Source organism: Helobdella robusta, assembly GCF_000326865.2.
Source record: "Helobdella robusta unplaced genomic scaffold HELROscaffold_2, whole genome shotgun sequence".
NCBI classification, from domain to species: domain Eukaryota; kingdom Metazoa; phylum Annelida; class Clitellata; order Rhynchobdellida; family Glossiphoniidae; genus Helobdella; species Helobdella robusta.
In genome coordinates, this window is record NW_008704083.1 from 3,022,570 (window position 1) to 3,047,008 (window position 24,439).

General features: G+C 31.9%; 2 protein-coding genes across 2 annotated transcripts; both read right to left on the reverse strand.

The window, feature by feature from the left end:
• Positions 1-778: 778 nt before the first annotated feature.
• Positions 779-10,270, reverse strand: HELRODRAFT_93910 (hypothetical protein). The gene is made up of 19 exons (XM_009017207.1): positions 10,191-10,270; positions 9,781-9,858; positions 9,281-9,345; positions 8,988-9,122; positions 8,735-8,856; positions 8,447-8,517; positions 7,756-7,868; positions 7,327-7,446; positions 6,963-7,062; positions 6,623-6,837; positions 5,863-6,100; positions 5,572-5,700; positions 5,167-5,236; positions 4,647-4,720; positions 4,424-4,494; positions 3,736-3,830; positions 3,202-3,286; positions 2,003-2,564; positions 779-1,817 (listed from the first exon to the last, which is right to left on the reverse strand). Exons 1-18 carry the CDS (start codon positions 10,259-10,261, stop codon positions 2,437-2,439), a joined length of 1,980 nt encoding a protein of 659 aa, XP_009015455.1. The 5' UTR covers positions 10,262-10,270; the 3' UTR covers positions 779-1,817; positions 2,003-2,436.
• Positions 10,271-21,015: 10,745 nt separating this feature from the next.
• On the reverse strand, positions 21,016-21,831 carry HELRODRAFT_150740 (hypothetical protein; the record flags this gene model as incomplete). Its single annotated transcript, XM_009017208.1, has 1 exon — positions 21,016-21,831. A coding segment is annotated over one exon (816 nt), but the record flags the coding sequence as incomplete, so codon positions are not given.
• Positions 21,832-24,439: the final 2,608 nt, after the last annotated feature.

Sequence of the window (24,439 nt, forward strand, 5' to 3'; positions counted from 1 at the left end):
GGCAATTTGAAGGCCAGGAGTCTGTGATGGGAGCCTTGCTGTAGGGTCCCGACTCACACATCTGCTTCTTTTTAAGATGGCTGAACTGTGGTCGGCCGGATTTTTTGTTGTTGTTGTTTGTTGAGATTTTGTTTTGTTAGTTTTGCAAACTTGTTCGTTGCATTTTGTTATCTTTAACATTAACTTGCACATATGCGGGCTTAAAGATAATTTTATTCACACATACCTTTTATGACTAGAATGCATTTTGTCATTAAAGAGTAATGTGTGCCCATGTACATACATTAGGAGTTATCTTAAAGAGTTTCCTGCATATGAAAGCATGCCATTGAAAAAAAAATTTTTCGTAACTTTGCCATTGACTACATGCACTCTCCCTTCCGAAAAACTAATTTGATATTTTTTAAAGTCATAAAATTTTAACATTTGTCGTGTGACTTGTCAACTGCCGAGTAATTTTTGGTTGTTATTTTTTTGTTGAAAAATTTCATTTCAATTCAGTCTGCACACGTTGTAGTTTTGATTGTAAGGCAATATTTTTTACGTCCATGGTGAGTTTTCCTTCATTGGGGCTGAAACTTTTACATTTTTAATGAAATTTCTCATTTGTTAACAGCTCACTGTTGTTGTGGTGGTGGTTGTTGTTGTTATTGTTGTTGTTGTTATTGTTGTTTTTGTTAACAGTTTGATGTTGTTGCTTGATTGATGTTAACGTTGTTACTTGTTGTTTGTTGATGTTGTTGGTTTTCTTATTTGATGTAAGAAACGTGCTTTCAATGGTTTTTTTTTTATTTTCAACGCTAAAAAATACAACTGATATAGAATAAAATAAAATTTAATTACATGCATGAAACAGAAAATTAATTTTGTAAAAATCTAATGACATCTGGTTAAAATATAATTGGACGGTATTCAGAAACTATTTTAGTCATAGGCACTGTCTGCGTCTGTCTCTATCTTATGATGAAGTGAAGTAGAGAACTCGATTGGATCCAGCAACTTACGCTGTAGTGAACAGTTCAACTGAATCAGTATATGTGGTAAGCATATCTGGCAAGAAGATTGAGAAGATTGAGTGATTGAATGAAGAGAGGCTTGTTATTTCAGCGTGCAACAGCTTTCAAAAAAAATCATATAAATAAATACTTGGCATCATCAGCAAGGATGATTGTATCTCGTTAGAAATATATGAAAAGCCTTGTTAAAAAGAACTGAACAGCTGAATGTCTTCATCACCAGCCATAGACCACACCAACATATTAAGCTTAGATCGGAGCGTCCAGCAGACATACTGAGATGAAGAATCGGTCTCATTCGGACATTAAATATTTAGGATAACTGAAAATATACATTCGTGAATATAAACCAGTCACCAGCAACATATTGAAGTGGAAATGGACTGTTCTAAAAATAATTTCATAACTGGAGAGGACGAGAAGAAAGAAAAGTCCAGATAGTTTGCTACAATGGGAGCTGAAACATTTTTGAAGATGACTATAACAATGGAAAATTTACAAAAAACGAAAAATGATTGAACATAAAATTAAAAACAGACCAAGATCAACTTTTCAATAAATTTACATTCAAAATTGGGGAAAAACTAGATAAGAAAAAACTTTTACAAGAATTACGACGCAGTGGAGCATTTAAAATGTTTGTAAATCAAAGTATTTTTATTTACAAAAATTTCATACAAATGTAAAAAATAACATAACATCGCTAATGACATGATGGTAGGGAGCCAGACAACTTTGTTACATGCATCCGTAAAATAAATTTTCATATATATATATATATATATACATATTGAAATATATATATATATATATATATATATATATTGGAATATATATATATATATATATATATATATATATATATTGGAATATATATATATATATTGGAATATATAAATATGTATATACGAATATGTATATGTATATATATACATGTATATATATATATATATATGTATGTATATTTGTATATATATATATATATATGCACGAATGAATGTAATAAATATATATAATAATACATTTATAGCAAAAAATATTTATATCACATTGTTTTTAAAGGAACATTTATAGGCCGTAATTATATAGCAAAATGTTATCACTTTCACGAATTAGTCTCAAATTCGGAGACTGTGACTGAGCCAATGAAGAGCAGACGAGTTGAAATGTATAAAGTTGGAAAGAAGGAGATTGATATATCGGGAGTTGTCGTCAGTTTGAGTGGATGTGTGTCACGTTCCAGCCAATAAAATGTTTCAAATGTCACATCGTCGTGTCAGATCAAATATGCGCGCGTATTGAAATATTTAAACGTACATCAACTTATTATTGCTCACGAATTATTATTATTATTATTCGTGAAATAATAAGCTAGAAGGTAACGAATGTTTTGAAGATTTTAAGATATTTTATAAGTCAATCATGCCGTGTGGTCTTCCTTCTTAACCGCTGCTACCTCCTTGTTCTTCTTGCCCAAAATTTGCATCAGACTTTGGCACATGAAGTATGGTTTGGCCTCGCTGCCATCATTCCGTTCGAGATCTTCAACTAAGGTAAAGATAGTAAAGGTATGTACGTGTTAGTGTGTGTGCTGTGCATGTGTGTATCTGTTTGTGTGGTCGGTGTGCGTGCGTGAGTACATTCACCTGTGCATATTTTTGTGTATATGTGTTCTGTGCGTGAATGTGCATGTGCAAATTTTGGTTAACTTATCCATCATAACAAAATATAATGCTCAGATGCTGGCAACAATTCAACATAGGTTTACATTTTCATTCTCCAAAACATTTCAATCTTGAATCGTTGTCTATCTTGTAACTCTACTGTTCATAATAAGCTGCCATCACCATAGTTTTTTCCATTCTTAATTTCACATTACCACCATTTTACCCGCCTGCAAACCAAATTCTTCCATCAGCCAGTAGCTTTTGAGCAGCTTCGAAAGAATAAGACATGTTGATAGAGTTAGATTTTGTAGATAGATAGATAGATGGTGATCTGCCTGCTTTCTCAATGTTCACCATGAGGTTCTCTGATGAGTGTCTCTTTAGAAAACAAATTTGAAACAAATTCGAAACAATGGCCCAATTGACGTCCCGGTCATTGATGAAATAAAATTATAATGGGAATTAAATAATGAATTAAATAAAAAAAATGAAATGGAAACAGGAAAGAAAGTGCTCACGGAAGCAGAGGAAGAGCGTATCCACCCCCATGTCGTACACACCGAAGAACAACGAGGCAACAATGTACGCACAGCACACCACGATCTGGAAAGTTGACATTGCAAAATTTTAATGCATCGGTTTTTTGATGTGCAAACAATTTTGATTCGCTGTCTGTTTGCGTTAGGTCTATTTTCCAATTTGATGAATAACAAAATGGAATAAATAAATAATTTAATCCTAACTAGAATTTATATATCTCTATAAAATTAGGTTGACTCTTTCTCTGACAGTGTGTGATGTACGTGAATTGTTGCACTTTAAATTTTTTTTTTAATTTTTTCTAAATTTTGTGTACACGGAGATAAAATGTCTATTAATGGTTTGCCCGGGTAGAGAGGGATCAACCACACGCGACAAACATCGTATTTGGATAGGCATCTAAACGAGGCATCTTTGTGTCATATTCGAACCCGCTCATAGCTAAACAGCAGCAGGCGACCTTAACCACTAGGCCATCACTTCAAGCTCAACGACAAATTAGTTGAACCTACCAAAATTGGTATCAGGTAGTAGTTGAGTTCGCTGTCCGGGAACAATTTTTCGCTGCCTGGAATGCGTCTGGAGAAAGTGAAAAATGCGAACAAACCTGTCGAACAAAATTTAATTTAATTAGTATTTATACAAACAAACCTAGTGGACAAGAAATAAATTAATGAAAATATGAATAAATTAAATTTTCTTTTTAACTAAAACAATCAGTTAATCAGCAAATATTGTTACCGAGTTTCTTAAAAATCAAATTCAAAATATTAAGTGGTGAAATTTTTAACCATAAATTATAAAAAAGTGTTTAAAAAACAATGTGGTTGCGTGATCACAGAATCTAATTTTCATCGGAACATTCTATCGCATTAAATTACGTTCTGCGAATCATATAATTAGCAATTAATTATAATTAATTCACAAATTTCAAATCAAATTTCACAAAGTCTCAAACTAATTAATTAATTAATTTAAAAATATAATTACTTTGTAAGCTAATCTTCCCAATTCACCCAAAATAATTATCATTACTATTTTTACCATATACACTAATAATAGCATGCCTCAGTGATGATTAAAAATTAGGTGGAACCATGCAATTAGTGCAAGCGTTAATAGCATCATCCCGTTATGAATTTGTTAAAAAGATTATTGATAAGTAAATGCTTGCAAAAATAAAAAATGCAGTGTACTAACCAACTGATCCAACAATGAAAAGTTTGTTGACGAGTAGGAGAACATCCGTCAATTTATCCACCACAAACACTCTGAAAAAATCGTTCGTTCACATTTTTGCACCAGACAATCTCTCCACAATTTTTAAATTATAACAAAATTTATTAATGTAAGAAAAGTCTCAAATTTATATTTTAATTAATTAATATTCTTAAAAAAATAAAAGAGAAATGTAAAGAGAAACCTTATGGCGTTGGCCATGATCAAGCGGAAGGCTCTAAAGGCCGATGAACAGAAATTTTTGCCGTGAATTGCTATCTGCAGTGTGAAATAATTCGTTATCGTCGTGTGAATTTTAATTATTTGAATAATTTATTTGTTGTCTTAAGTCTTAACATTTGTTTAAGATAGTGCAAAATTTGATAGGACTAGATAACTGCATACATGTATCTTGTATGAATGGCTATGGCTTATAAAAAGATTGTTTGAGGATTTCATAGTAAAATTACATTTATTTATGCGATTGATTGTTTCCATTCACAAGCACTTTTAGATGGCTAATGGCTAATAAAAATAAAAAAAATTAAAGTTACCAGGCATGCAAGAAAATTATATTTGGCAGAGCAAATAACTCTTTATACAGGCTTAATACTGTACATTTCAATGAACTTAACTTGCTTACACGTTATGAGCAGCAAATGTAGGTTTATAACACAGCGCAAGATACAACAAACAGCAGAACATAAGTGACGTGAAAACGTTACCATAATGTAGGCATTTTTGTTGAGAAATTTGAGGAACTTTTCAAGACACCAGAAACAACATATGCAACACCTGTGGAAAAACGCAGCATGAAACATGTTCGTGGAATTAATAACACTCCAAAGTTGTTTTAATTTTTTATATCTCCAATGTTTTTTAAATTTTATTTTATCTTGATTATTTTACAAACCAAAATAAATGCATTTCCTCACTTTATATCAAAAATACAAATAAACTTGAACAGATTTTTTCTTTCGATATTGTTCTGTTACAAGCGGAACACTTGATAACAAGGCAAAAACTATAAACCATCCACAAACCGAAGAATATGCATGCAAGCATTGATACCACCAAGACATCAAATTAAAATACAAATTGATGGTGAGTAAATGTATTGAATGGCTCACTTAAGAACAAATCTTGCTACAATATGGGACCTGCCCTTGAGCTTGTGGTCTAAATATTCTAAAATGACGACAATAATTTGGACGATGGCTATGAGTAGAGATCCGAACGCCATCGAGCCCATGTGATACCTGCGAGGAAGTGTTGCTCGTGCTTTCAATGAGGGGTTAGTGATCGAAAAAATTCTGTCTCAAATATGACAAACAACATGATTACTTAAACATCATTTACTAGTATTATCACTGAATACTTCATTTTCTGTTCCTATTTGATAAAACTGAAGAGCAGCTCACCTAACAGATCGATAGAAGGCCCCAGTAACAGGGAACATCGGCAGATCATTCTTCTTATCAAAGGTCCAGTAATATGATGCAAATGCACCTGCCAGCGTTACTTGGCTGAGAGCAATGATGAAGTTCAGAAGCCAGAACCAGACGAAGAGTTGGAAGGCTTGCAGAGCCAACGTGTAACGGCTGTTTGAAATTAGAAAAATTGTTTGAGGTGTTAATACGCGAATTAAAAATAGAATATCTTTAAAAATGCAATTTGCAAACGATCGTTGTCTCACTCGTCTTTAATCCCGTTGACCAGGTTATCACAGAAGCCAGTTTCATTCTGTTAATTAATGAGTTAGTTTCAACGTTATGTGTGACAACTGTTTTGCAAACATTTCTGAAGTAAAATTGTTAAAATTTAATCAAATTAAATAAACATTCTCCTGGCAAGCATTTTAAATCATCCGCTTGTTTGTGTAAGTTTGTGTGAGGGTCACCATAAAAATTAGGGCATAGTACAGCAAAATTTCAGTGAGGAATTAATTAATTTTTAAAAATTATAAGAAGTAAAAAACTGTTTGAAGCATTTTTATCATTTTGTCACCACACTTCATGGCTGATGGTGAAATTCTGCTTCGGACATACACGAGTTTTTAATCGTCATTCTTAATAGATATCGTCAAATATGACGTAGTATTCTTATATATAACTTGCGTTTAATGTTAGTTGTAAAAAAAATGACACGAACCAAATTTTTAAAAAAGTTATAGAGGTCAACGAACCGCGGGACATTCGATGTTCTGCAGGAAGGACCTCATCTTGCATCTGAGATCATCATACTCCGTCTTGTTGACCTCATCCAACGTGCACTTCTGCGTCCGCGTGACGGCAGCCAGGCAGATGGCTGAGCCCCCCCAGTACACGAGAACGATGATCTGCATGAGGAAGGGGATGAGCGGCCACAACAACGTGAACATCATGTTCGAGATCGCTCTGTGTTTCGAAATTCGTTTCTCAAATGAAGTTTATGTCAAGCATCAATTAATCTAATTGTCATTTTTTAATTTTTGAATATCAAATATCATCTCGAATTAGCACAATTGTTAAATATTCCCCACTTGCTGGCTTCTTTGATGAGGGCGATGGCAATTCTGATTCTCTTGATTAGGAAGAGGAGGACGAGAAGGACGATGAAGAGCAGGATGCAAGCGATGATGCCTGCCAGAGGTTCGTGCAAAAATAACAAATCAACTCAACATACATTCAACTCATTTCTTATATTGCTAATTGTGTGCTAATATTTTCAATGAAATGAGAGCCTCAAAATAACGAATAAAATTAAACTTGTCTATTTCAATAAACAAAAATTTTAAAATATAATTAATACATATCAAAGTTTACATAAATTTTGTAAAAGTATCAATTAAAAGCTACAGAAAAGTATGAAAACACAAAAGTAGGAAGAATGATTGTAGGACAGACCGACAGCCAGCCAGGTTTCTTTGAGATTGGCATAGTATTGCATGTCAGTGGTGAGGATGAACGTGTTGGTGCTGTTTCGATTTTTAAGATCCACGTACGTTTGAAAGCTGTACCAAATCACTGAAGTTATATCAAATGAATTGAAATTAATGGTCGGATGACAACATGGTGAACGTACAAGATGCTACAAGTGTAATTAAAATTGTTGTACATTTATTTAAAGCGTGAATGCTAGTCAGAATGAGAAGTCTATCTAGAACGTTATGAGGTGTTATGTGAAATTATGAAATGTTTTAAATCAAAATAAACTGCTGAAAACAGGTAATTGCAACACGTCTAATTGCTAAACCACCAAAAATTATATAAAATTGTATAAAATAAAATTTTGACGTTAAATTATTTGAGTAATTTCAAAATGAGGTTGTTTACCAGCGACGAAGAATGCGATGAAGATGACGATGGAGAGCCAGATGATGACCCCTGCAATCCACCTCATCAACACAATCCAGACCAACGACAAAGCCATCGCCAACAACACAAAACTGCACAATTCGTTCAAATATGAATTGAATACAATGTGCCCAAAATATAAATTTTTATTTATCAATTAAATAAAAAAAACTTTGATAATAATACTGTTGTTCAAGTCGACAATGACTATATAATGACAAAAGTTATAAAGAATCTTGCTTATAAGGAATGTGAACAGCTGCAAGAATGAAACGTCACAAGAAAATTTAACAGGTCGTATGATAATGTGATGTGAACTTCTATTAATGACGAAAATGTCCGCTACATCGAACTGGGGAATAAATTTTTGTATCTCACGAATTCAATCAATCCTGTCTCATTTCAACTGCTCTAATGTTGTACAACCAGCATTAATCTAATTCCATTGATTCGTTTTTATCGCTAAATACATTTTGACGAGAAGAAAATTGTGCAGCACATGAATCGATCGGTGAATGTGAGGTTCAGACTCGAGATGCTGCTATTTGATATTAGCGGGTCGGAGTTTACTTCATTCGCGTTCGTTGTGCAACCAGTTTCGTTTGGTTTAGTAGTACAAATATCATGAGTGCACAGAAAAAATCAAACAAGTTTAAAATAAAAAACTTACAGAAGTATGAGCCACCAAGTTGTCGTAACGTCGGACAATATTTTCACTCCGTAACCTTGCAGTTTGATCAGCTCTCTGGCTACGCTGAAATTATAGATCATAGAAATTATTAAAATAGTAACGATATTTTGTAACTATTTTTAATTTTGCTTTTTTCTCTCTGAAATCGAACAAAATGTAATTGGCAGGCACAGAGCAAGTTCAACCACATGACGTTCATGAGGAGTAGTGACAAGCAACAACGAAAACAAGGCAGAGGATGGGAGGAGTTACATCAACCTACTTGACGCCACTCGATAGATCGCCACCTTTGATTGATACGTTGTTTGAATCCACCAGAGGTTCGCTGGCGTTGTTTCGTACGATGCCATCAACAATGTTCAGGACGGGCGGCAGGCACCTGTACACGACTATTGGTCAGTGGTTATCACATGAAACAAACAACTTCAAGCGAACGTTCAATTTTTAAATCGTTCAATCTAATGTGAAAGATTCAATTATTACTTAATTATAGAGAAATAAAATTTCAATTCGAACGAACGTGGTTTGGTTGGCATGTAGTACGGAGCGCACAGGCCTTTGTTAATATAATTTTGCTGTAAAATTATTTTAATAAATGAAGGTATTATGGAAATAAAATGAATTCTTAAAGAATTGATCACCACAAAATATAACTCTTTAAAAACATTTCAACACAATTTAATAAACGATGAAATAACTAAGTTTAATCATTAAAACTTTGTGAACAACAAAGAAAGTTGCGATAAGTAACCAGGGCCGATCTGTCGTTGTTTAAACTGATTCCACTTTTACATATGGCATCCTTGACATCACCTGTCCAAGCGTTCCAAAACGTAGAGGGACATTCTTTCACGCAGATCTGTTCGTTCAAATTTTTTCTAAGTTCTACTCATCGAAGATAACATTTGAAATTTCGAGCGAGATTTTTTCGAAAGTTGCATGCTATCAAACTGAACTTAGACTTTTTTGAAATCTCTTAATTAATTAATTATGTTCTTGAAATTATGTATTTTTCGGCAGTTTTTTAGAATGTTTGAAGCCAATTTATAAGAAAATTTCAAAGTAGACTCGAGGCAGACATTTGTCGTCTCATTGAATAAAAAAGTGTTGTTGCTGTCTTAATAGGTCATTCCACGTTTTAATAAAAAAAAATGAAGACGATCATTCTGAAATATTTTACAATATTTTGAAAATATTTAAAACATCCATCAGAGAATTGTTGGATCTTAATTATAATAAATGTAAATGAAAATATAAAATATTATTCAGCAAAGGTTCAAAAAGAATGAAGAACCTGGGGAGAGCCAGAGCACATTTTGAGAACGTTGACAGGCGTCGATGAGAAGGATATGCACTTGAGGAAGTCAAAATAAAAGAGGAGAGGTTTGCCGCTGTCGAAAGGGTTGTTTCAAAAAGTTCAGTTCAATTTTTTATTACAACAAAAAAAAAAACAACGTTACGCACCAAATGAAATAAAGTTAAAAAATCATAATTTTTTTTTCTTGTACGATTTTAAAAACTGTGAAGAAAGTTCTATAGGGTTTTTGAAATTATAGAAATAAATAGAAAAATTAGCTGAATCTTCAAACATAAATAAATAAAAGAAACGGAGAAGAATTCATCAGGCATGGAAAAGAGGAACACGTTAATAAATTATCTCAAAACGATCAAAAACTTAATTTCCAGATAATCATAATTTTATAATTCAGGACGTGGAAGAAACCTGTTCTCAGCAACTCCACACAACTTGCCATCGCCATCAATCGGGTAGATGAGCATGCGCGGATCGCCCATTGCAAATGCTGCGTGTTTAATTTAATATCCATTGCGATTGTAATAAGTTAATTAAATATAAATCTATGTTTCTGTCATTATTTGACAAATCTAAATTATGCGTAAGAAGGTTGCGTGCTAAATAACTCATGAACAAACAATTTTTATATTTGAATAAGGTTACGAACAATCGAACGGACGGAAACTCAAACTCTTTCGTAACTAAGTAAAAAACTCGGACATCTGTAAAACAATACTGTGGTATTTTAAAAACGTCTAAGTTTAATTTAAGCCAAATTTAAATTTGGCGACGTTTCTATCAAAACTTTATAGAAACTGCATTTAGCTAACTGAAAAAAATTGGCACCTAATCTGTTTAATATAAAAATATTGAATGAGGGGACGAATGAAAATCTTCCTGCATTCGAACCAGGGGACTGCAACACAAGTTCGTCATACCTGAAAACCTAATTACTGAAATCGTCAAACTAGCTCCCGCGTCATTGTCACAACATTGGCTGCATAAATACAATCGATGAAAATAATTTTGTATTTTTATTATTATTGTTATCGTCACCAAATAATTATTCCGTAGAAAATAACGTATTACAATAACAATATGCAACATCATTGATGTTAGTAAATAAAGTTCATTAACCAGCCAACCAACCGACCGACCAACAAACCAACCGACCGACCAACCAAACGACCAACAAACCAGCCAGCCAACCAACCGTATATCCCTACAGCAATGAAAGCGACGAAGAAGACTGCGATGAGGAAACAACAGAGAACATCTGTGCAACCTCTGTGTATGTATGTTTTTTGTTTGTTTTTTTTTGTTTAATTGTTTATTTGTTAAATTGTTTGTTTATTGTTTGTTTGTATTCACGTTTTTATGCTTATTGAATAATTAAATAATAACATATTTACCACTTTGTAGATAAACTAAATTAAAATGTATCACGTGTCAAGTTTGTTGAGCCAGCTGACATTGAAACTAAACTTTTTGATTTCAAGTATAATTTTTAGTGCTGTATGACCCAACAACAGTTAAGTTGTCATCAATGCTTTGTCAGTCAGCCACGGTGTATTACGAACATTCGTGTCATGAATATTGATAGCGGTTAAACATCAAACGACATCATCAACACAATCTCAGATATGATTGAATAGGAAATGAATTTAGAATCAATATGGTGAAATAACAAAATCGATGGAACAGAACTCAACAGAACACTTCAGCAGTCAAATTCTACGAATTTAATGAATACATGTTGTATGTGGAACGCAGGATCTACGAGACTATGGCAGAACTCCATCACAATGCAATATTACCTCACAGCGTCAACATGTTCTAAAGATCAATACCAATCATTTGATTTGATTTTACGAAATTAAATTTAAATAAAACAAATACTCATGAACATCAGTTTTAACATTTAAACATTTACAACACAACACAACATTAAAACATTAACATATCATTAAAAAAACTTTACTTATCACTTTATAAAAGTATAACAAATGCATCACATTAATACAACAACATTATCACCACAACATTAACACTTCAACATTAACACAACTTTAACAACAACATTAGCACAAGCAAGGGACAAAAAAGTGCTAACAACAACATAAAGTAGTGTAACAACAAATAATAATTGTCATGTCGGTGATAGCTAAAAAAATTTAAAAAATTATTACCAAAGAAATCAGACATGAAAAATAATGATTCAAAAAGTATTTAAAAAGGTTGATTTGTGAAACAAATAAAAAAAATTATTTAAAATACTTTTAAAAATATGAAAATTAGAAAACCGTATAAATTAAATTTATCAGAATTTGTAGGGAACTTACTACAAAATTCGGCACGCAAGTTAGGAGCACAGGTGATTTCGAACCAGGTGAGACTGTATAAATAGAGAAAGCTATAACGCAATAGAACTCACATTCCCCTAAAATGTCTGTCAGTTGCACGCTTAATGCTGATCAGTGAAAATTATAAATTAACATTGCATCATCAAGGGGTAAAACTTTATCAATTAAAATATATTATTGGTCAAATAAAATTTATTGGTCTTAGCAAGCATGGGAGAAATTATTCTTCACAATTATTAGTATAGGCCTATTTAATTTACTCTTTATACAGAAAGTTAATTGAATGTGTTTGCCATCAATAAAAACTTTGATGAAAGTTTCTATAAAAGTTAATGTTAACTGTGGATTGGACAATGCTGGTTACATAACTCTTCGATTAAATTCTTTTAATCAGTTACAAAGAACTTGTTTTTTAACAATTAATGAAGTGTATGTTGCGTAGCGAGTCAAATTCAGTGGAGGTCAGCATAGAGGTCAGCATAGAACTTACAGCATAGAGGAAGTGGCCAGTACACTGTTATGCTTCATGATAAAATCATTATGCCGAAAGTAACAAAATATGGTGGCCATGTATCCCATATATAAACTATCAGCAAATCAATCATTTGTAGTATATTTGCAAGAGGAAGTTTGTCGAAACCAGTCGAATATACATTTTCAACTTGTCTAGGCTGCTGGCAAATATTTCATACTTAAAAAACCAGCAACAACTAGAAAACTTTTCATAACCTCCAACTATCAACAAAGACATTTTACAACACTTGTAATTAATAATAATTTTCACAAACATATATATATATATATACACACACACACACAAACAGGCACAAAACACACACGCACATACTCATTTGCAGCTGAAACGGCCGCTTTCGTTTCCAACATAAACATGCAGATTACAGCAATTACTACATAACAACACAACTGTTGATAAAAAGCCTAATTAAGGTAGTAAACAATTAACTGTTTATTAGAATGATCAAGACGTGAAAAAAATATTATTATATCTTAATTAATTAATTAGTTAATTAATTAATTAATTGATTCACTGATTCATTATCATTGCCAGTGTAATAACCACGAATTCATAATCTAAGTAATTGACTGACGAGCAAGTGTCTCAGTTCTGTGTACGTGTGCAAGTGTGGTGACTACAATTAAACACATCCAAAAAAAACATTATACTCGGCATCTTTCATTTCATAGGCTGATTGATAACATATCCTTGATGTTATATCTCAGTTAAATGGAAATGTTTTCATAGACGCTCCACGACAACAAATTCAGCGTTAAAAATTGCTAAAATTTTCATTACCATTTAATATTAAAAAATTTTCAGTCAGTTCTCGTAGTAAATGATCAAACTGTAAATCTTTTCTTGTAAAATAAACAATAAGATGCAGAAGAATAAAAGCGAAATAAAATTATTTCAAAAACTTATAAATAAGAACTCTCAATCAATAATTCAGAATATAACATTACAGAAAATCGACGAATGAACATAAAGTTGTTGTACGCAATTGGAAATAAGATTAATATTATTACTGATATTGTAATATAATTATAAATCTTATAATATTAATTATAATATATATTATTTATTACATATTAATATCAATATTGTAACTAATATTACAATATATATAATTAATGTTTTCAGATAGAAATTATAGTTGAAAAGGGTGTGCTTGCATGTGTACGGTAGGGTACAAGGTGGGTGATTACTAACAGCTCGCCAAATATGTCGCATGTACATGAAAATATTATGTAATTTATTTGAAGAAACGCAAGGTAAAATACCACTACCATGTGGAAATGATTATGACGTTTACAAGATTATAACAACTGAAAATTTATAACAGACCCTATACGAATGAAAAATTAAATTTATAAATTAAAGTTATTCTTTATAATTTTATGTAATTTAGTTTTTTTTATACTGCGAAAGTGTGCGCAGAGCTGCCTGTACATCGTTTTGTATTTACTTGGTTACAATTAAACTAAACATGTGCCGCAAAGGTTGTGGCGTCCACACACACACACACACACACATACACACACACAAACACGACGTACCTGCACACTTTGTTTATGTAACATCCATACCAGACGACATACATAAACACATCAATGTAACATCCACACGTACACATACACAGGAATCGCGTTACATGCAAGTTTCTTTTCTAAGGACACGAGGTCAGATCAGTGCCGACCAGTTTGTAGTTCAGCTGCTCAATTTTGACAATTTGATGGAAAAGTTGGAGTTACGGATGCATGGTCACATTGTTAAGAGTGGCTGATTGGTGGTTGTTATTTCATTTGGAAGAATTAATTAATTAATTTCAGTTCGGACAACAAAATATCTTTGTTAAGGAGCAAGACCTTAATGAACACTTGAACAACAAAATATCGAGACTTGTTTTTTATGATGGATTTGGTACTGCTGACACTTACCGGCACGAACATTTGGTTGATTCTTTTTGGATTTTATTTATGAAAGTCTCGTTTAAATGATGATGGTTGTCTCAACACGAAAACAGGCAGATAATCAAAAGATTATGAATCAAACTGTTAAGCAGTCAAACTAATTTCAACAAAACAAACAAATTGTTCAACTAATTCTTATTTGGGTGACCTAAAACAAACTTTCTCAACAAGCATATGAACAAACAAAGAAACGCACACGTTTGCGGATGAGTCGCCTAGCAACAACATTCACCTGTCTCTAGCTCTCCGAACGATTAAATGCCGCAGAATGATGGCGCAGTAGAAAGATCGATGTGTACCAAAATAAAATAATTTCCTTCCCCTCCATTCTGTATGGATGGTGGAGGTCTTATTGTTTTAACGCTTCGTTGGTAAATAAATTGCAAACCTACACAAAAGATGACTGTTGTGTGATGTGTTACAGATTTGTAATTAGGACAGTAAGAGCGTGGAAACACATTGATCCAACAAGCTTAAACGAACAAACATAAACACCTTTAAATAACAAACATAAACACCTTTAAATAACAACAAAATATAACCACACCTGCCCAAAAAAACATATCACATCACACATAAATTTTTAAAACATAAACATCACCACGTTCCAATATTCAATGCGCTCGAGAATTATTTTCGATTTGCTATTTTATTTTAGGAGTTAAAATCAATTTATCTACAAACCCTGCGGCAATGCAGCGCTTTTTACACTTTCTCCTATCTGAGCTGGTAAGTTACTTAAATAATGTATTTTCTCAAAACATGCATAATTTAATTTATTTAAATGCCATGTCGTTTTCGTGTGATTGTTTAAAACTGGATATATTAAATTCTCAAACGTGAAGCAATTAATTAATTAATTAATTATTAATTAACACAATCATTCATTTTAAGCAGCACTCCTTAAATCATTAACGTGCACACAGGAACAAAGTAAGAACATTCCGACGAAATTGCAATAATAATTTCTTGTTGTATGCGTTGTGTAATACTGAATAAATTAGTGGCGTGGTATTTGCTGGCTGGTATGGATTGTAATACCAAATCATAAATTATGCTCTCTATGTATAGAACATCAACAGGTAAGCTAAGGACTCGCTATGGGAGAGTTTTTAAAAACACATATAGCATAAATGAAGATGATACGCTTATTTATGCAATCATATCTAAGCTATGTAACACGGTTACATCATATCTATGCTATCACGGTTACATCATGTCTATGCTATGTAACAGGTTCATATATGCTATTTATTTATCCATTCATCAAATTTATCATATATTTTATTTATATGCGCCTATGTATAGGTATGTGCATGTGTGTCTTTGCCATACTATCATAAATTTCGCCAGTAATAAATGTAGAGATAAATTCTATAGGATTAATTAACGACGATCAACTGCTGCGTGTGGATAGCAAACGAAATGATGATCATTTGTTAAACAATGAAATTTTAACGCAATATATTAATATTTTATTGTTTATGGTTTGCGCCTGAATTAAGATTAAAAATGACTGATTGTTTTCTAATGAATGAATGAATGAACCCAGTTGAAACAAAACATTAGATAGACCGGTTGGTACAGAGCTAACGCACATTTCATTTACATTTCTTCCTTCTTAAGTCTATCAAACGATATAACAACGTTTTGAATAATACTACTACTGTAGCTTGCTTTCAATAAACAAAACAAGAGAAATGAATAAGTTAAAAATTTTATTGAATGAATCATTGGTTATCAGCCAGCGCACGTAAATAACTCACGCAGGAAATACAAATTTACCGATAAAAACCAACTTTCTAATTTTTTAGTCACGAGGACACACAAGAAGAAGAAATTATTGTAAGAAAATGCATTAAAATCTTTGGTGATATCACGTACTTAAGACATACGTGGGTCCTACATATGACGTACAAATTACGAGAAAATGACGCAGATATGATGCGTATGCAACTGGTTACGAACTAAACTCTTGAGTGCCCACGATTTTTGAGCAAAAAATAACAAACAGTATTAGAAGGCGTAAAATTGTAAAGCATTGAAATGGAATGAACGACTGACCTGTTCTTCGTGGGGCCGTTGAAATTTGGATCGTGCTCTATAGGTTTATCTGCTTGGTGAGGGGATTACACAAAAAACATTTCGTATTTTTGTATATATATATACATTAATATATACATATATATATATATATATATATAATTTATATATATATATAATTTTTATTTATATATTAACAGATGTACTACGTACTAATTGGCATATAAACAAATTATGGATAGCCTTTTAATATTCGTTTACATTACTGTTACTCTATATTTTTAATTTCATTCTAATTGGAAAAACAACGGAAAAACGAATCGATAGATTCAAAATTAAAATTCAGCCAAACAGCATAATCATTTGTTATGTAAATATTTTTATTGACCACAATCTACATTTCTTTAAAACGTAAAAATTAATTATCATAAAAATCAAATGTTCAGGTATTAAAAACAAATATTAAACATAAATAAAAATGTTTATAAACAAACATGAATATTAATAAAGATTAGCAACTTTTATTACGAATATTTATTATACCTGCATCATCAATCCGTGTTCGTTTGGATCCTCCACTACCCATTTTATATTTACTTATCTATTTGTTTATTTTTGAAAAAGGCACAAAAATTAAATCCAAAGTTTAATTTAAAAACATAGAAATATCATTGTTTTATTTGAATTTTTGGCGTAAACATTATAATTGATGATCGCAATGAGTGGCGTAGATACACTTCACTTGTATTGATAGCACAGGTGAACAATTGATTACTATATATACATATTCATCACAAACACACACACATGTATGTATATGTATATATATATATATATATTTATATATATATATAATATATATTTAGTGCAATAATGAATATAATTATGTACAAACTTAATATAACCTTATAAAACGTGTGTATATATTCATACATTCGTATATATTGGAGATAGAGAAAGAGAGTAGAGACACGACATATATATATATATATATATATATATATATATATATTATATGTTATTACTATGTTATATGTATATATATATATATATATTTATATATACATATATATAAGCATCTGGGCACATACCCACATATCAATTTGAACACCGAAGATGGTATAAGAATACCAAAAATTACTCGGACAACTCAGCGAATATATACCATCTTCGTATACCATATATACACGAAGATGGTATATATTCCTATACCATCTTCGATGTTCAAATTCAAATTGATATGTTGTTTATGTGCCATGATGCTCAAATATATAGATACTGTGTCTCTACTCTACTTTGTTGATTCCTTGTTTGTTTAAAGTGAATACTCAACCCTAATTTAATTAGTTTTACAATCTTTAACTTCGTCCAATATGACACTTTTACGTGTTTTTATTATCGATGATTCTTCTGTTTCTAAATTTATTAGTAGGAAGAATTCCAATTGCCCGTTGTTGAATATTTGTTATATATATATACATATATATATATATATATATATATATATATTAATATATATATATATATATATATATATATATACTTTGGATTTGGATTTGGATTGTCATCAATTTTTTGCCATTTTTCAAAAATTTTCATGAAAAACCCCTAACCTTAAATGCCCGCTGTTGAATATTTATTATCGGATGTCTTTGTTCTATGAGTATTGATTCGGCTAATCGTAAATTATAATGGTTGTTATTGTAATGTAAGATTTCAACGTTGTGGTCCTAGATTTGCGTTGTAATTTTAGTTTTGTGTTTCTCTTTCATGTGATTTTTTATAGCGCCAGTTTGTACGTGCATCGTGAGTCTTCTCGATAACTTAGTCGTCGTCATACCAATATTTCCTGAATTATGGTTCCCACACTCACCAATAATACATTTGAATCCATTATCGAAGAGATGACGTTCTTTGGTTGAAGTAGTATATTCGTGTTTAATATCGTTTTCGCTGATTGCTTGGACGTTATTTTTTATGATTCTTTCCATAATTTTTTCATCCTGTTTGAAAGCGGTTATCATGTGATTCTTATAATATATTTCTATGTTATTATTTGCATACATGTGTGTGTGTGTGGGTGGGTGTGTGGTGTGTTGTGGGTGTGCATGTATGTATATATATAAAAATAAGTGTTGGTCATGTCAGAGAAAATCGATTCGATGTTTTGAAACCTGAAATATCCGATCCTAACATTAAAGTCGATTGCACTAATAATGATTGTAATTATAATGATGGGGAATTGGAACTTCAACTTAGACTACAATCTTCTGAAGCAATTTGAACCCATAAACTCTTTCTGGAAATAGATGATGGAGCTTCAATTGACTGCTTCTTATAGCGATAATCTCTATTTACGACAATTTACAGTAATGTTTTTTTAACTGTGAAACTTTAACTATATCGTTTGCTTTAGCTTTAGGACTTATTTACGATATTAAAATTTTGTACCTGTGATGAATATTTAGTATTACAACAGGCGCTATATAAAAATCCAAATAACCGGGGGCTGCTTTTTCCTAAATAAAATTAATATTCAGTCAAATTTTAAAATTGCACGTAAAATACATAAATTATTAGATATAATGATAATTTATTCAACTTGTTGTTCAAGATCAGTGAAATAAATTAAAATAAAATTAATAAAATTGTAAATGTTGTGTTGGGACCGAAACTATTTTCCTATATTTTTTGAGGGAAACCATATGACGAACAGAAGACAAGAAGGAAGGCCGGTGATGGAACGTTGAAAATAGTAAAATTTCCTTACATAAGTGAAATTGTGAATTGTTACTTTGTGGATAAACAACATTCAATGAAAAGTACGGAGAAGGCATCCCCAGATGAAAACGCTCGTTCTTATCAGATATTTTTGAAGAACCCATGTTATCTTCATCATTCAATTTTTATTGTAAACTTTAGTGCAATAAATTCAAAAACATTCAAAATAATGAATTTTAATGAACTTTAATTTATGCACTACGTCGGCGAATCTTCCATTTTGCCACAAATTCGCTGATAAAAAAATTCACAAGTATTTAGTAACAACTTTTAAAACGACAAATTTTGTGCTCAATCCAAATTTTGAAAATTTGTTTGAAAAAATTTTGAACAAGAATTTAAGAGTAGTCGATTATTATAAACATGCCAATGAAGTTTTTTGGAATAACAGACTGACTGCTACAAAAAGCTGAATTAATGTAATATATATATATAATAGAAAATCCAAATCGTATGAACTTGTTCTTCTCATGACAAAAATTAAATTTATTTTCACTCACCGTAACGTTTATTTCACGCAGATTTAATAAAAAAGCTGCCGATAAAATCCATTTAGTGTAGATGCAAGGGCATGTTGTCAAACAATGCATGTACGCTTGTCAATGAGATAAACTTGTCTGTTCGTTTTTTAATATAAAGATCTAACGGGTTAGAGGCATGATGCGTAGAATCTCTGTGAGAATTGCGAACTTCAAGTCAATAAAAAAAGAGAACACAAAACAACACGTCTACAAAATTTTCACCGTTTATACCAATCCTAAATTGAATGTTTAAAATTATTTCATTATCCAACTGTTTACAAAATTAAAAAAAATCGCAAAATATAATTAAAAAGACCATTACTTTAAAGCGCTAATTCGAATAAACATTTTAAACAAGCAAAGACTTAGTTGCGCTCAATTATGGCATAAAGTTAATGATACGAGGACAAAATGTAAGTAACGTGGAATACATAAAATTTCAAACGTATGAAAACTGTTTAAATAAAATAAAAATTGAAAATGCTGTTTAATATCATAATCTATATATAAATGAAACGAAGGGAAATGAAAACATGTAATCCGTTCGACAGTGCTAATAACAAAAATAAACATGGGTACAGCTTCGATTTCGCACATTATGTTTCAATTTAACTGAAAAATTTATTATTTCTTAATTTATTTCTGGATTGTAAAATTTGCAAAAATGAGTTTAAGTGATAACAGATTGAATATATACATCGAGAATCAGTCGCACTGCTCAATTTCATTTAATTAACTGATTAATGAAGTGTGAACAAAAGGAATTTCATTTTTATTGCATAAAGTCCATCTTTTGCCAATAACATTTAGAAACAAATCGATATCTCTTTGTTTGTGTATAAAGAATGTAAAGAAAGTTTCATTTTTCAAAATTTCAATCTCCGTCTTATGCGTAGACACCCCGGATGGAACGCTTGCAAAATGATCCAAATCGACGTCCACTTTTATCTCATCTGTCGTCTCTGCGTCGGACACAAAAATTCGTAAAATATTTGGACTGTCGACGATTGAAGCAACTTTTAAGACTTGGCTCAGAGGATATGTTGCAAGCGAAATGAACTGAGGCTTGTCAGGTGGAAATTTATGGATCCTCGGTGACGGGTAACTAACGTAGTCTTCTTCAAGAATGGCGACAGAGTTTTCAGTGATCAACAAGTTAACTGGATGTAAAGTTAAATGAGCAGAATTATTTGTAATGTTTTCAACCGAAATTAAATGGCAAGCTAGATAGAAATATATTTTCCAATCGAGCGGAACAGATGATAGTTTGTTATCCATGGTGGATGCGATGTCAGTTAGAGTTTCATCAGACGGATATATAAAACTAACGTCGTAATAAACAACAACATCGTCATATGATCCTGTCATAGAATGCCGAAAAATCGAGTAATTATTCGGATTCAGTCGGTGTTTTTTAGATATCTTGTACATTTCATACGGACTCTGTACTTCAACGGGTAAAGCAGGGCGTATTTTTGACAAGCACTCTAGAAGCTTGTTAAGAAACATTTGTGTCGATAGATTGTCTCGAGTTATGCAACAAGCTATAGAATTTCGATCATTCTGAACCAAAAGGCGAAAAAATTCTCCAAACATACCCAAATTTACTTCACCCAATTGTTGCAAATCAATTTTTAAGTAAACCTCTAATTCGGCAAGTTGACTTGCTTCTAATTTTTCCTTCGAACGGCCGTCCAAAAAAATGCAGCGTTTTTCATTTACTGAGTAAAAAGTTTTAAAATGAGAGGATAAAAGTCCAGAATTAGAAATAAAGTGAACGTAACGATCTGTCAATATAACGCAGCTAGGAATTTCTTGCGAGGGATTTGTGAATAAAATAACATTCGTGAATAAAAAAAAATGAGCTACTTCGCCAGGCTGTGCAACGTTTAGTTCATAATAGTCAGTGAGTGATTCTTCATCTGGGAAACTGATTTCAAAATTACTGAATAAATTACTAATATCCGCCAGGCAGCATTTCATTCTTGACATCGCATCATCTGAAATCACCTCTGAAGGAATCTTTTCATAAACTAAATTCTTTTCGAATACATCTAGTTTTTTTAATTCATTCAAAGTTAACTCAATTCTGCTGGAATATAAAACATGTTTTGAATTTTCCATTTCGACGTTTGAATTGGATCTTATTTCAAGTTCTGACAACATACTTGAATTATGAACTTTATCGGAATCCAAAGAGCTTGCCTCTAATCTTCCAGTTGCATTCGACATTTCAATGGCAGAGCAGACTTTTGTCTCAGTGTAATTTTCAGAAAACTCTGTAGGAACGGTGGATTTGTTAACATTTCGATCAATAAGATCATACTTGTCTTTGTTACTTTTTATCGCTTCAAAATTGACACCTCCTGTGCCAAGCACAGAATATTTTTCAGATTCATTCGGCAAATGCCTGAAAGAACGAAATGAAATGCCCTGATCCAAAACATCGTCATCGGACTGAACTGTTAAAGCATAAGGAAATGTATCATTCTGGTTGAGTTGCGTATCAAATTGAAGATGCCTGTTTTCCCAGTCAGGTGAAGCAACTTTTTTCTTTTTTTTCTTTTTTTTTCTGCTCATTGGAAATGATGACGAAGAGGAAACATCTTTGATTTCATTTCTAAACTGAGCAAACCAATAAAGGAATGTATCTCTCATGTTTGATGAGGGCCATCTTAGATCCAAAGTCTGAACACCATATATTCCCAAATTGAAGGTCATTTTGAAACCGTAACCAATAAAACCGTTATCAGAAATCAAATCAAACGATGGTTTGTTTTTACTATTTTTAACTTTGTTTAGGTCCATAACGTTGGCATCATACATCTGAAGATTAATGATTCGGCTGTTGATTGGAAAAACGCAAGCGACGGTATTATCTGATATGCAGTGCTTAGAACGTGTATAATCAACAAGTTTGTGTTCGGGTTCTAAAATAAAAGGTGGAAAACAAGTAAAGTTTTGATGACACACGTAAAGGTTTTCATTGGTAGCAATTAAGGCACTTGTTTTACCTTGGTCTGGTTCTTCGTAGGCAACAATAAGTTGCACAAGGCAGTAAAATTGAATCAATTTTATAGGAGTAGGATTAATTGAGACGTCTGTGGAGTTATTCGAATCCGATTTATTAGAACTCGTAATATCGATGTTATTTTTTGCATTAGAATCAAAAACAACGTTCAGATTCATTTCATAAGGCTGCAGAATTTTATAAATTTTATGTTCCAATTCCTTTGAATGATAATAAACAAGAGGATCTTCATATTCGTCTAAATTTGGAACACTTCTTCTGTAGGCTCGTTTCAACTGAGACAAGAACATGTCCGTTTTAGACGAGCTGAATGTTAAGAATACAACGTCGATGTGGGTCTCAACGCGGTTTAAAATTAACCTCATGTACATGGAACGATAGCCAACAAGAATGCAGAGGATGTCTGAAAAAGAAATAGAAGCGAAATATTGCATGAGTGGTATGCTGGCGTCTCCATTCAACTTCTCCACTTCCAATAAATGGATGTTGTACGGCGTAATGTACACACAACAGGGACGATCAGATTCAATCACCAAGAATTTTGGAGCTAAATTGAAATAAGCACTACACCACATTACGTGAACCGGAGATTCCTTTTTGGGATCAACATTGCATGTACCACGTTGAATGGCAGCATTCAATATTGATTCAATTTCAGTGATTAATGCTTTGTTGTTGTGTCCAGGCAATGTATCAGGCAGCAGAAAAAAATTTTTCTGAGATTTAGTCACATTTTTTTTCCTGAAATTTGAAAAAATACCTTTAAAAACATTTGATTTAAATTACTTTCAGTAAACATTTTAATTTTTTTTTAGTAAAACACGGATTAAGTTTACTGCTTACATTACATGTAAATGGCATCGAAAAAATTTAAATAAATTCCTCCACAACTGCTCCCAAACATACACCAAAAAAATACATTGAAAGGAAACAAACAAAATAATTTAAGTAGAACCAATTGAGTCTAGCCTAGCGTGCACTTTTAATAAAACGAAATGTTCTAAAAGATGTTCATATGGTCCTAGCTTTCTACCCAAAAACTTAAAACTAATTGCATAATCAAATGACTCTAATAATTAAAGAGAAACAAACAAAAGACAATGATATAATTAAAAAGAAACAAAGTCTGTAATAAATAAATAAATAGTTGCCGGAAGTAAAGGGAACAAACCCGAGCAAAAGAGTGTTGGACGGGTGCTGGTGACCAGTTGGAAATGAAAACAACGTGCTGGCTGTCGTGCACTTGATGCGGCTCTGAGATAAAAAAAATAGATCAAGAAGGCTCATTTTTATACGTTTATAATAAAATCATCTATTGAGGCTATCAAAACATTTCACTTTTCAAATGGTCATCTTTATATTTTAAAATTAGAAAAAAATGTCAAAATCTAAACTTCTGGCAAGAAATAAAAGTGTTATAAAAATTATAACAACCACTGTTAGACAGAC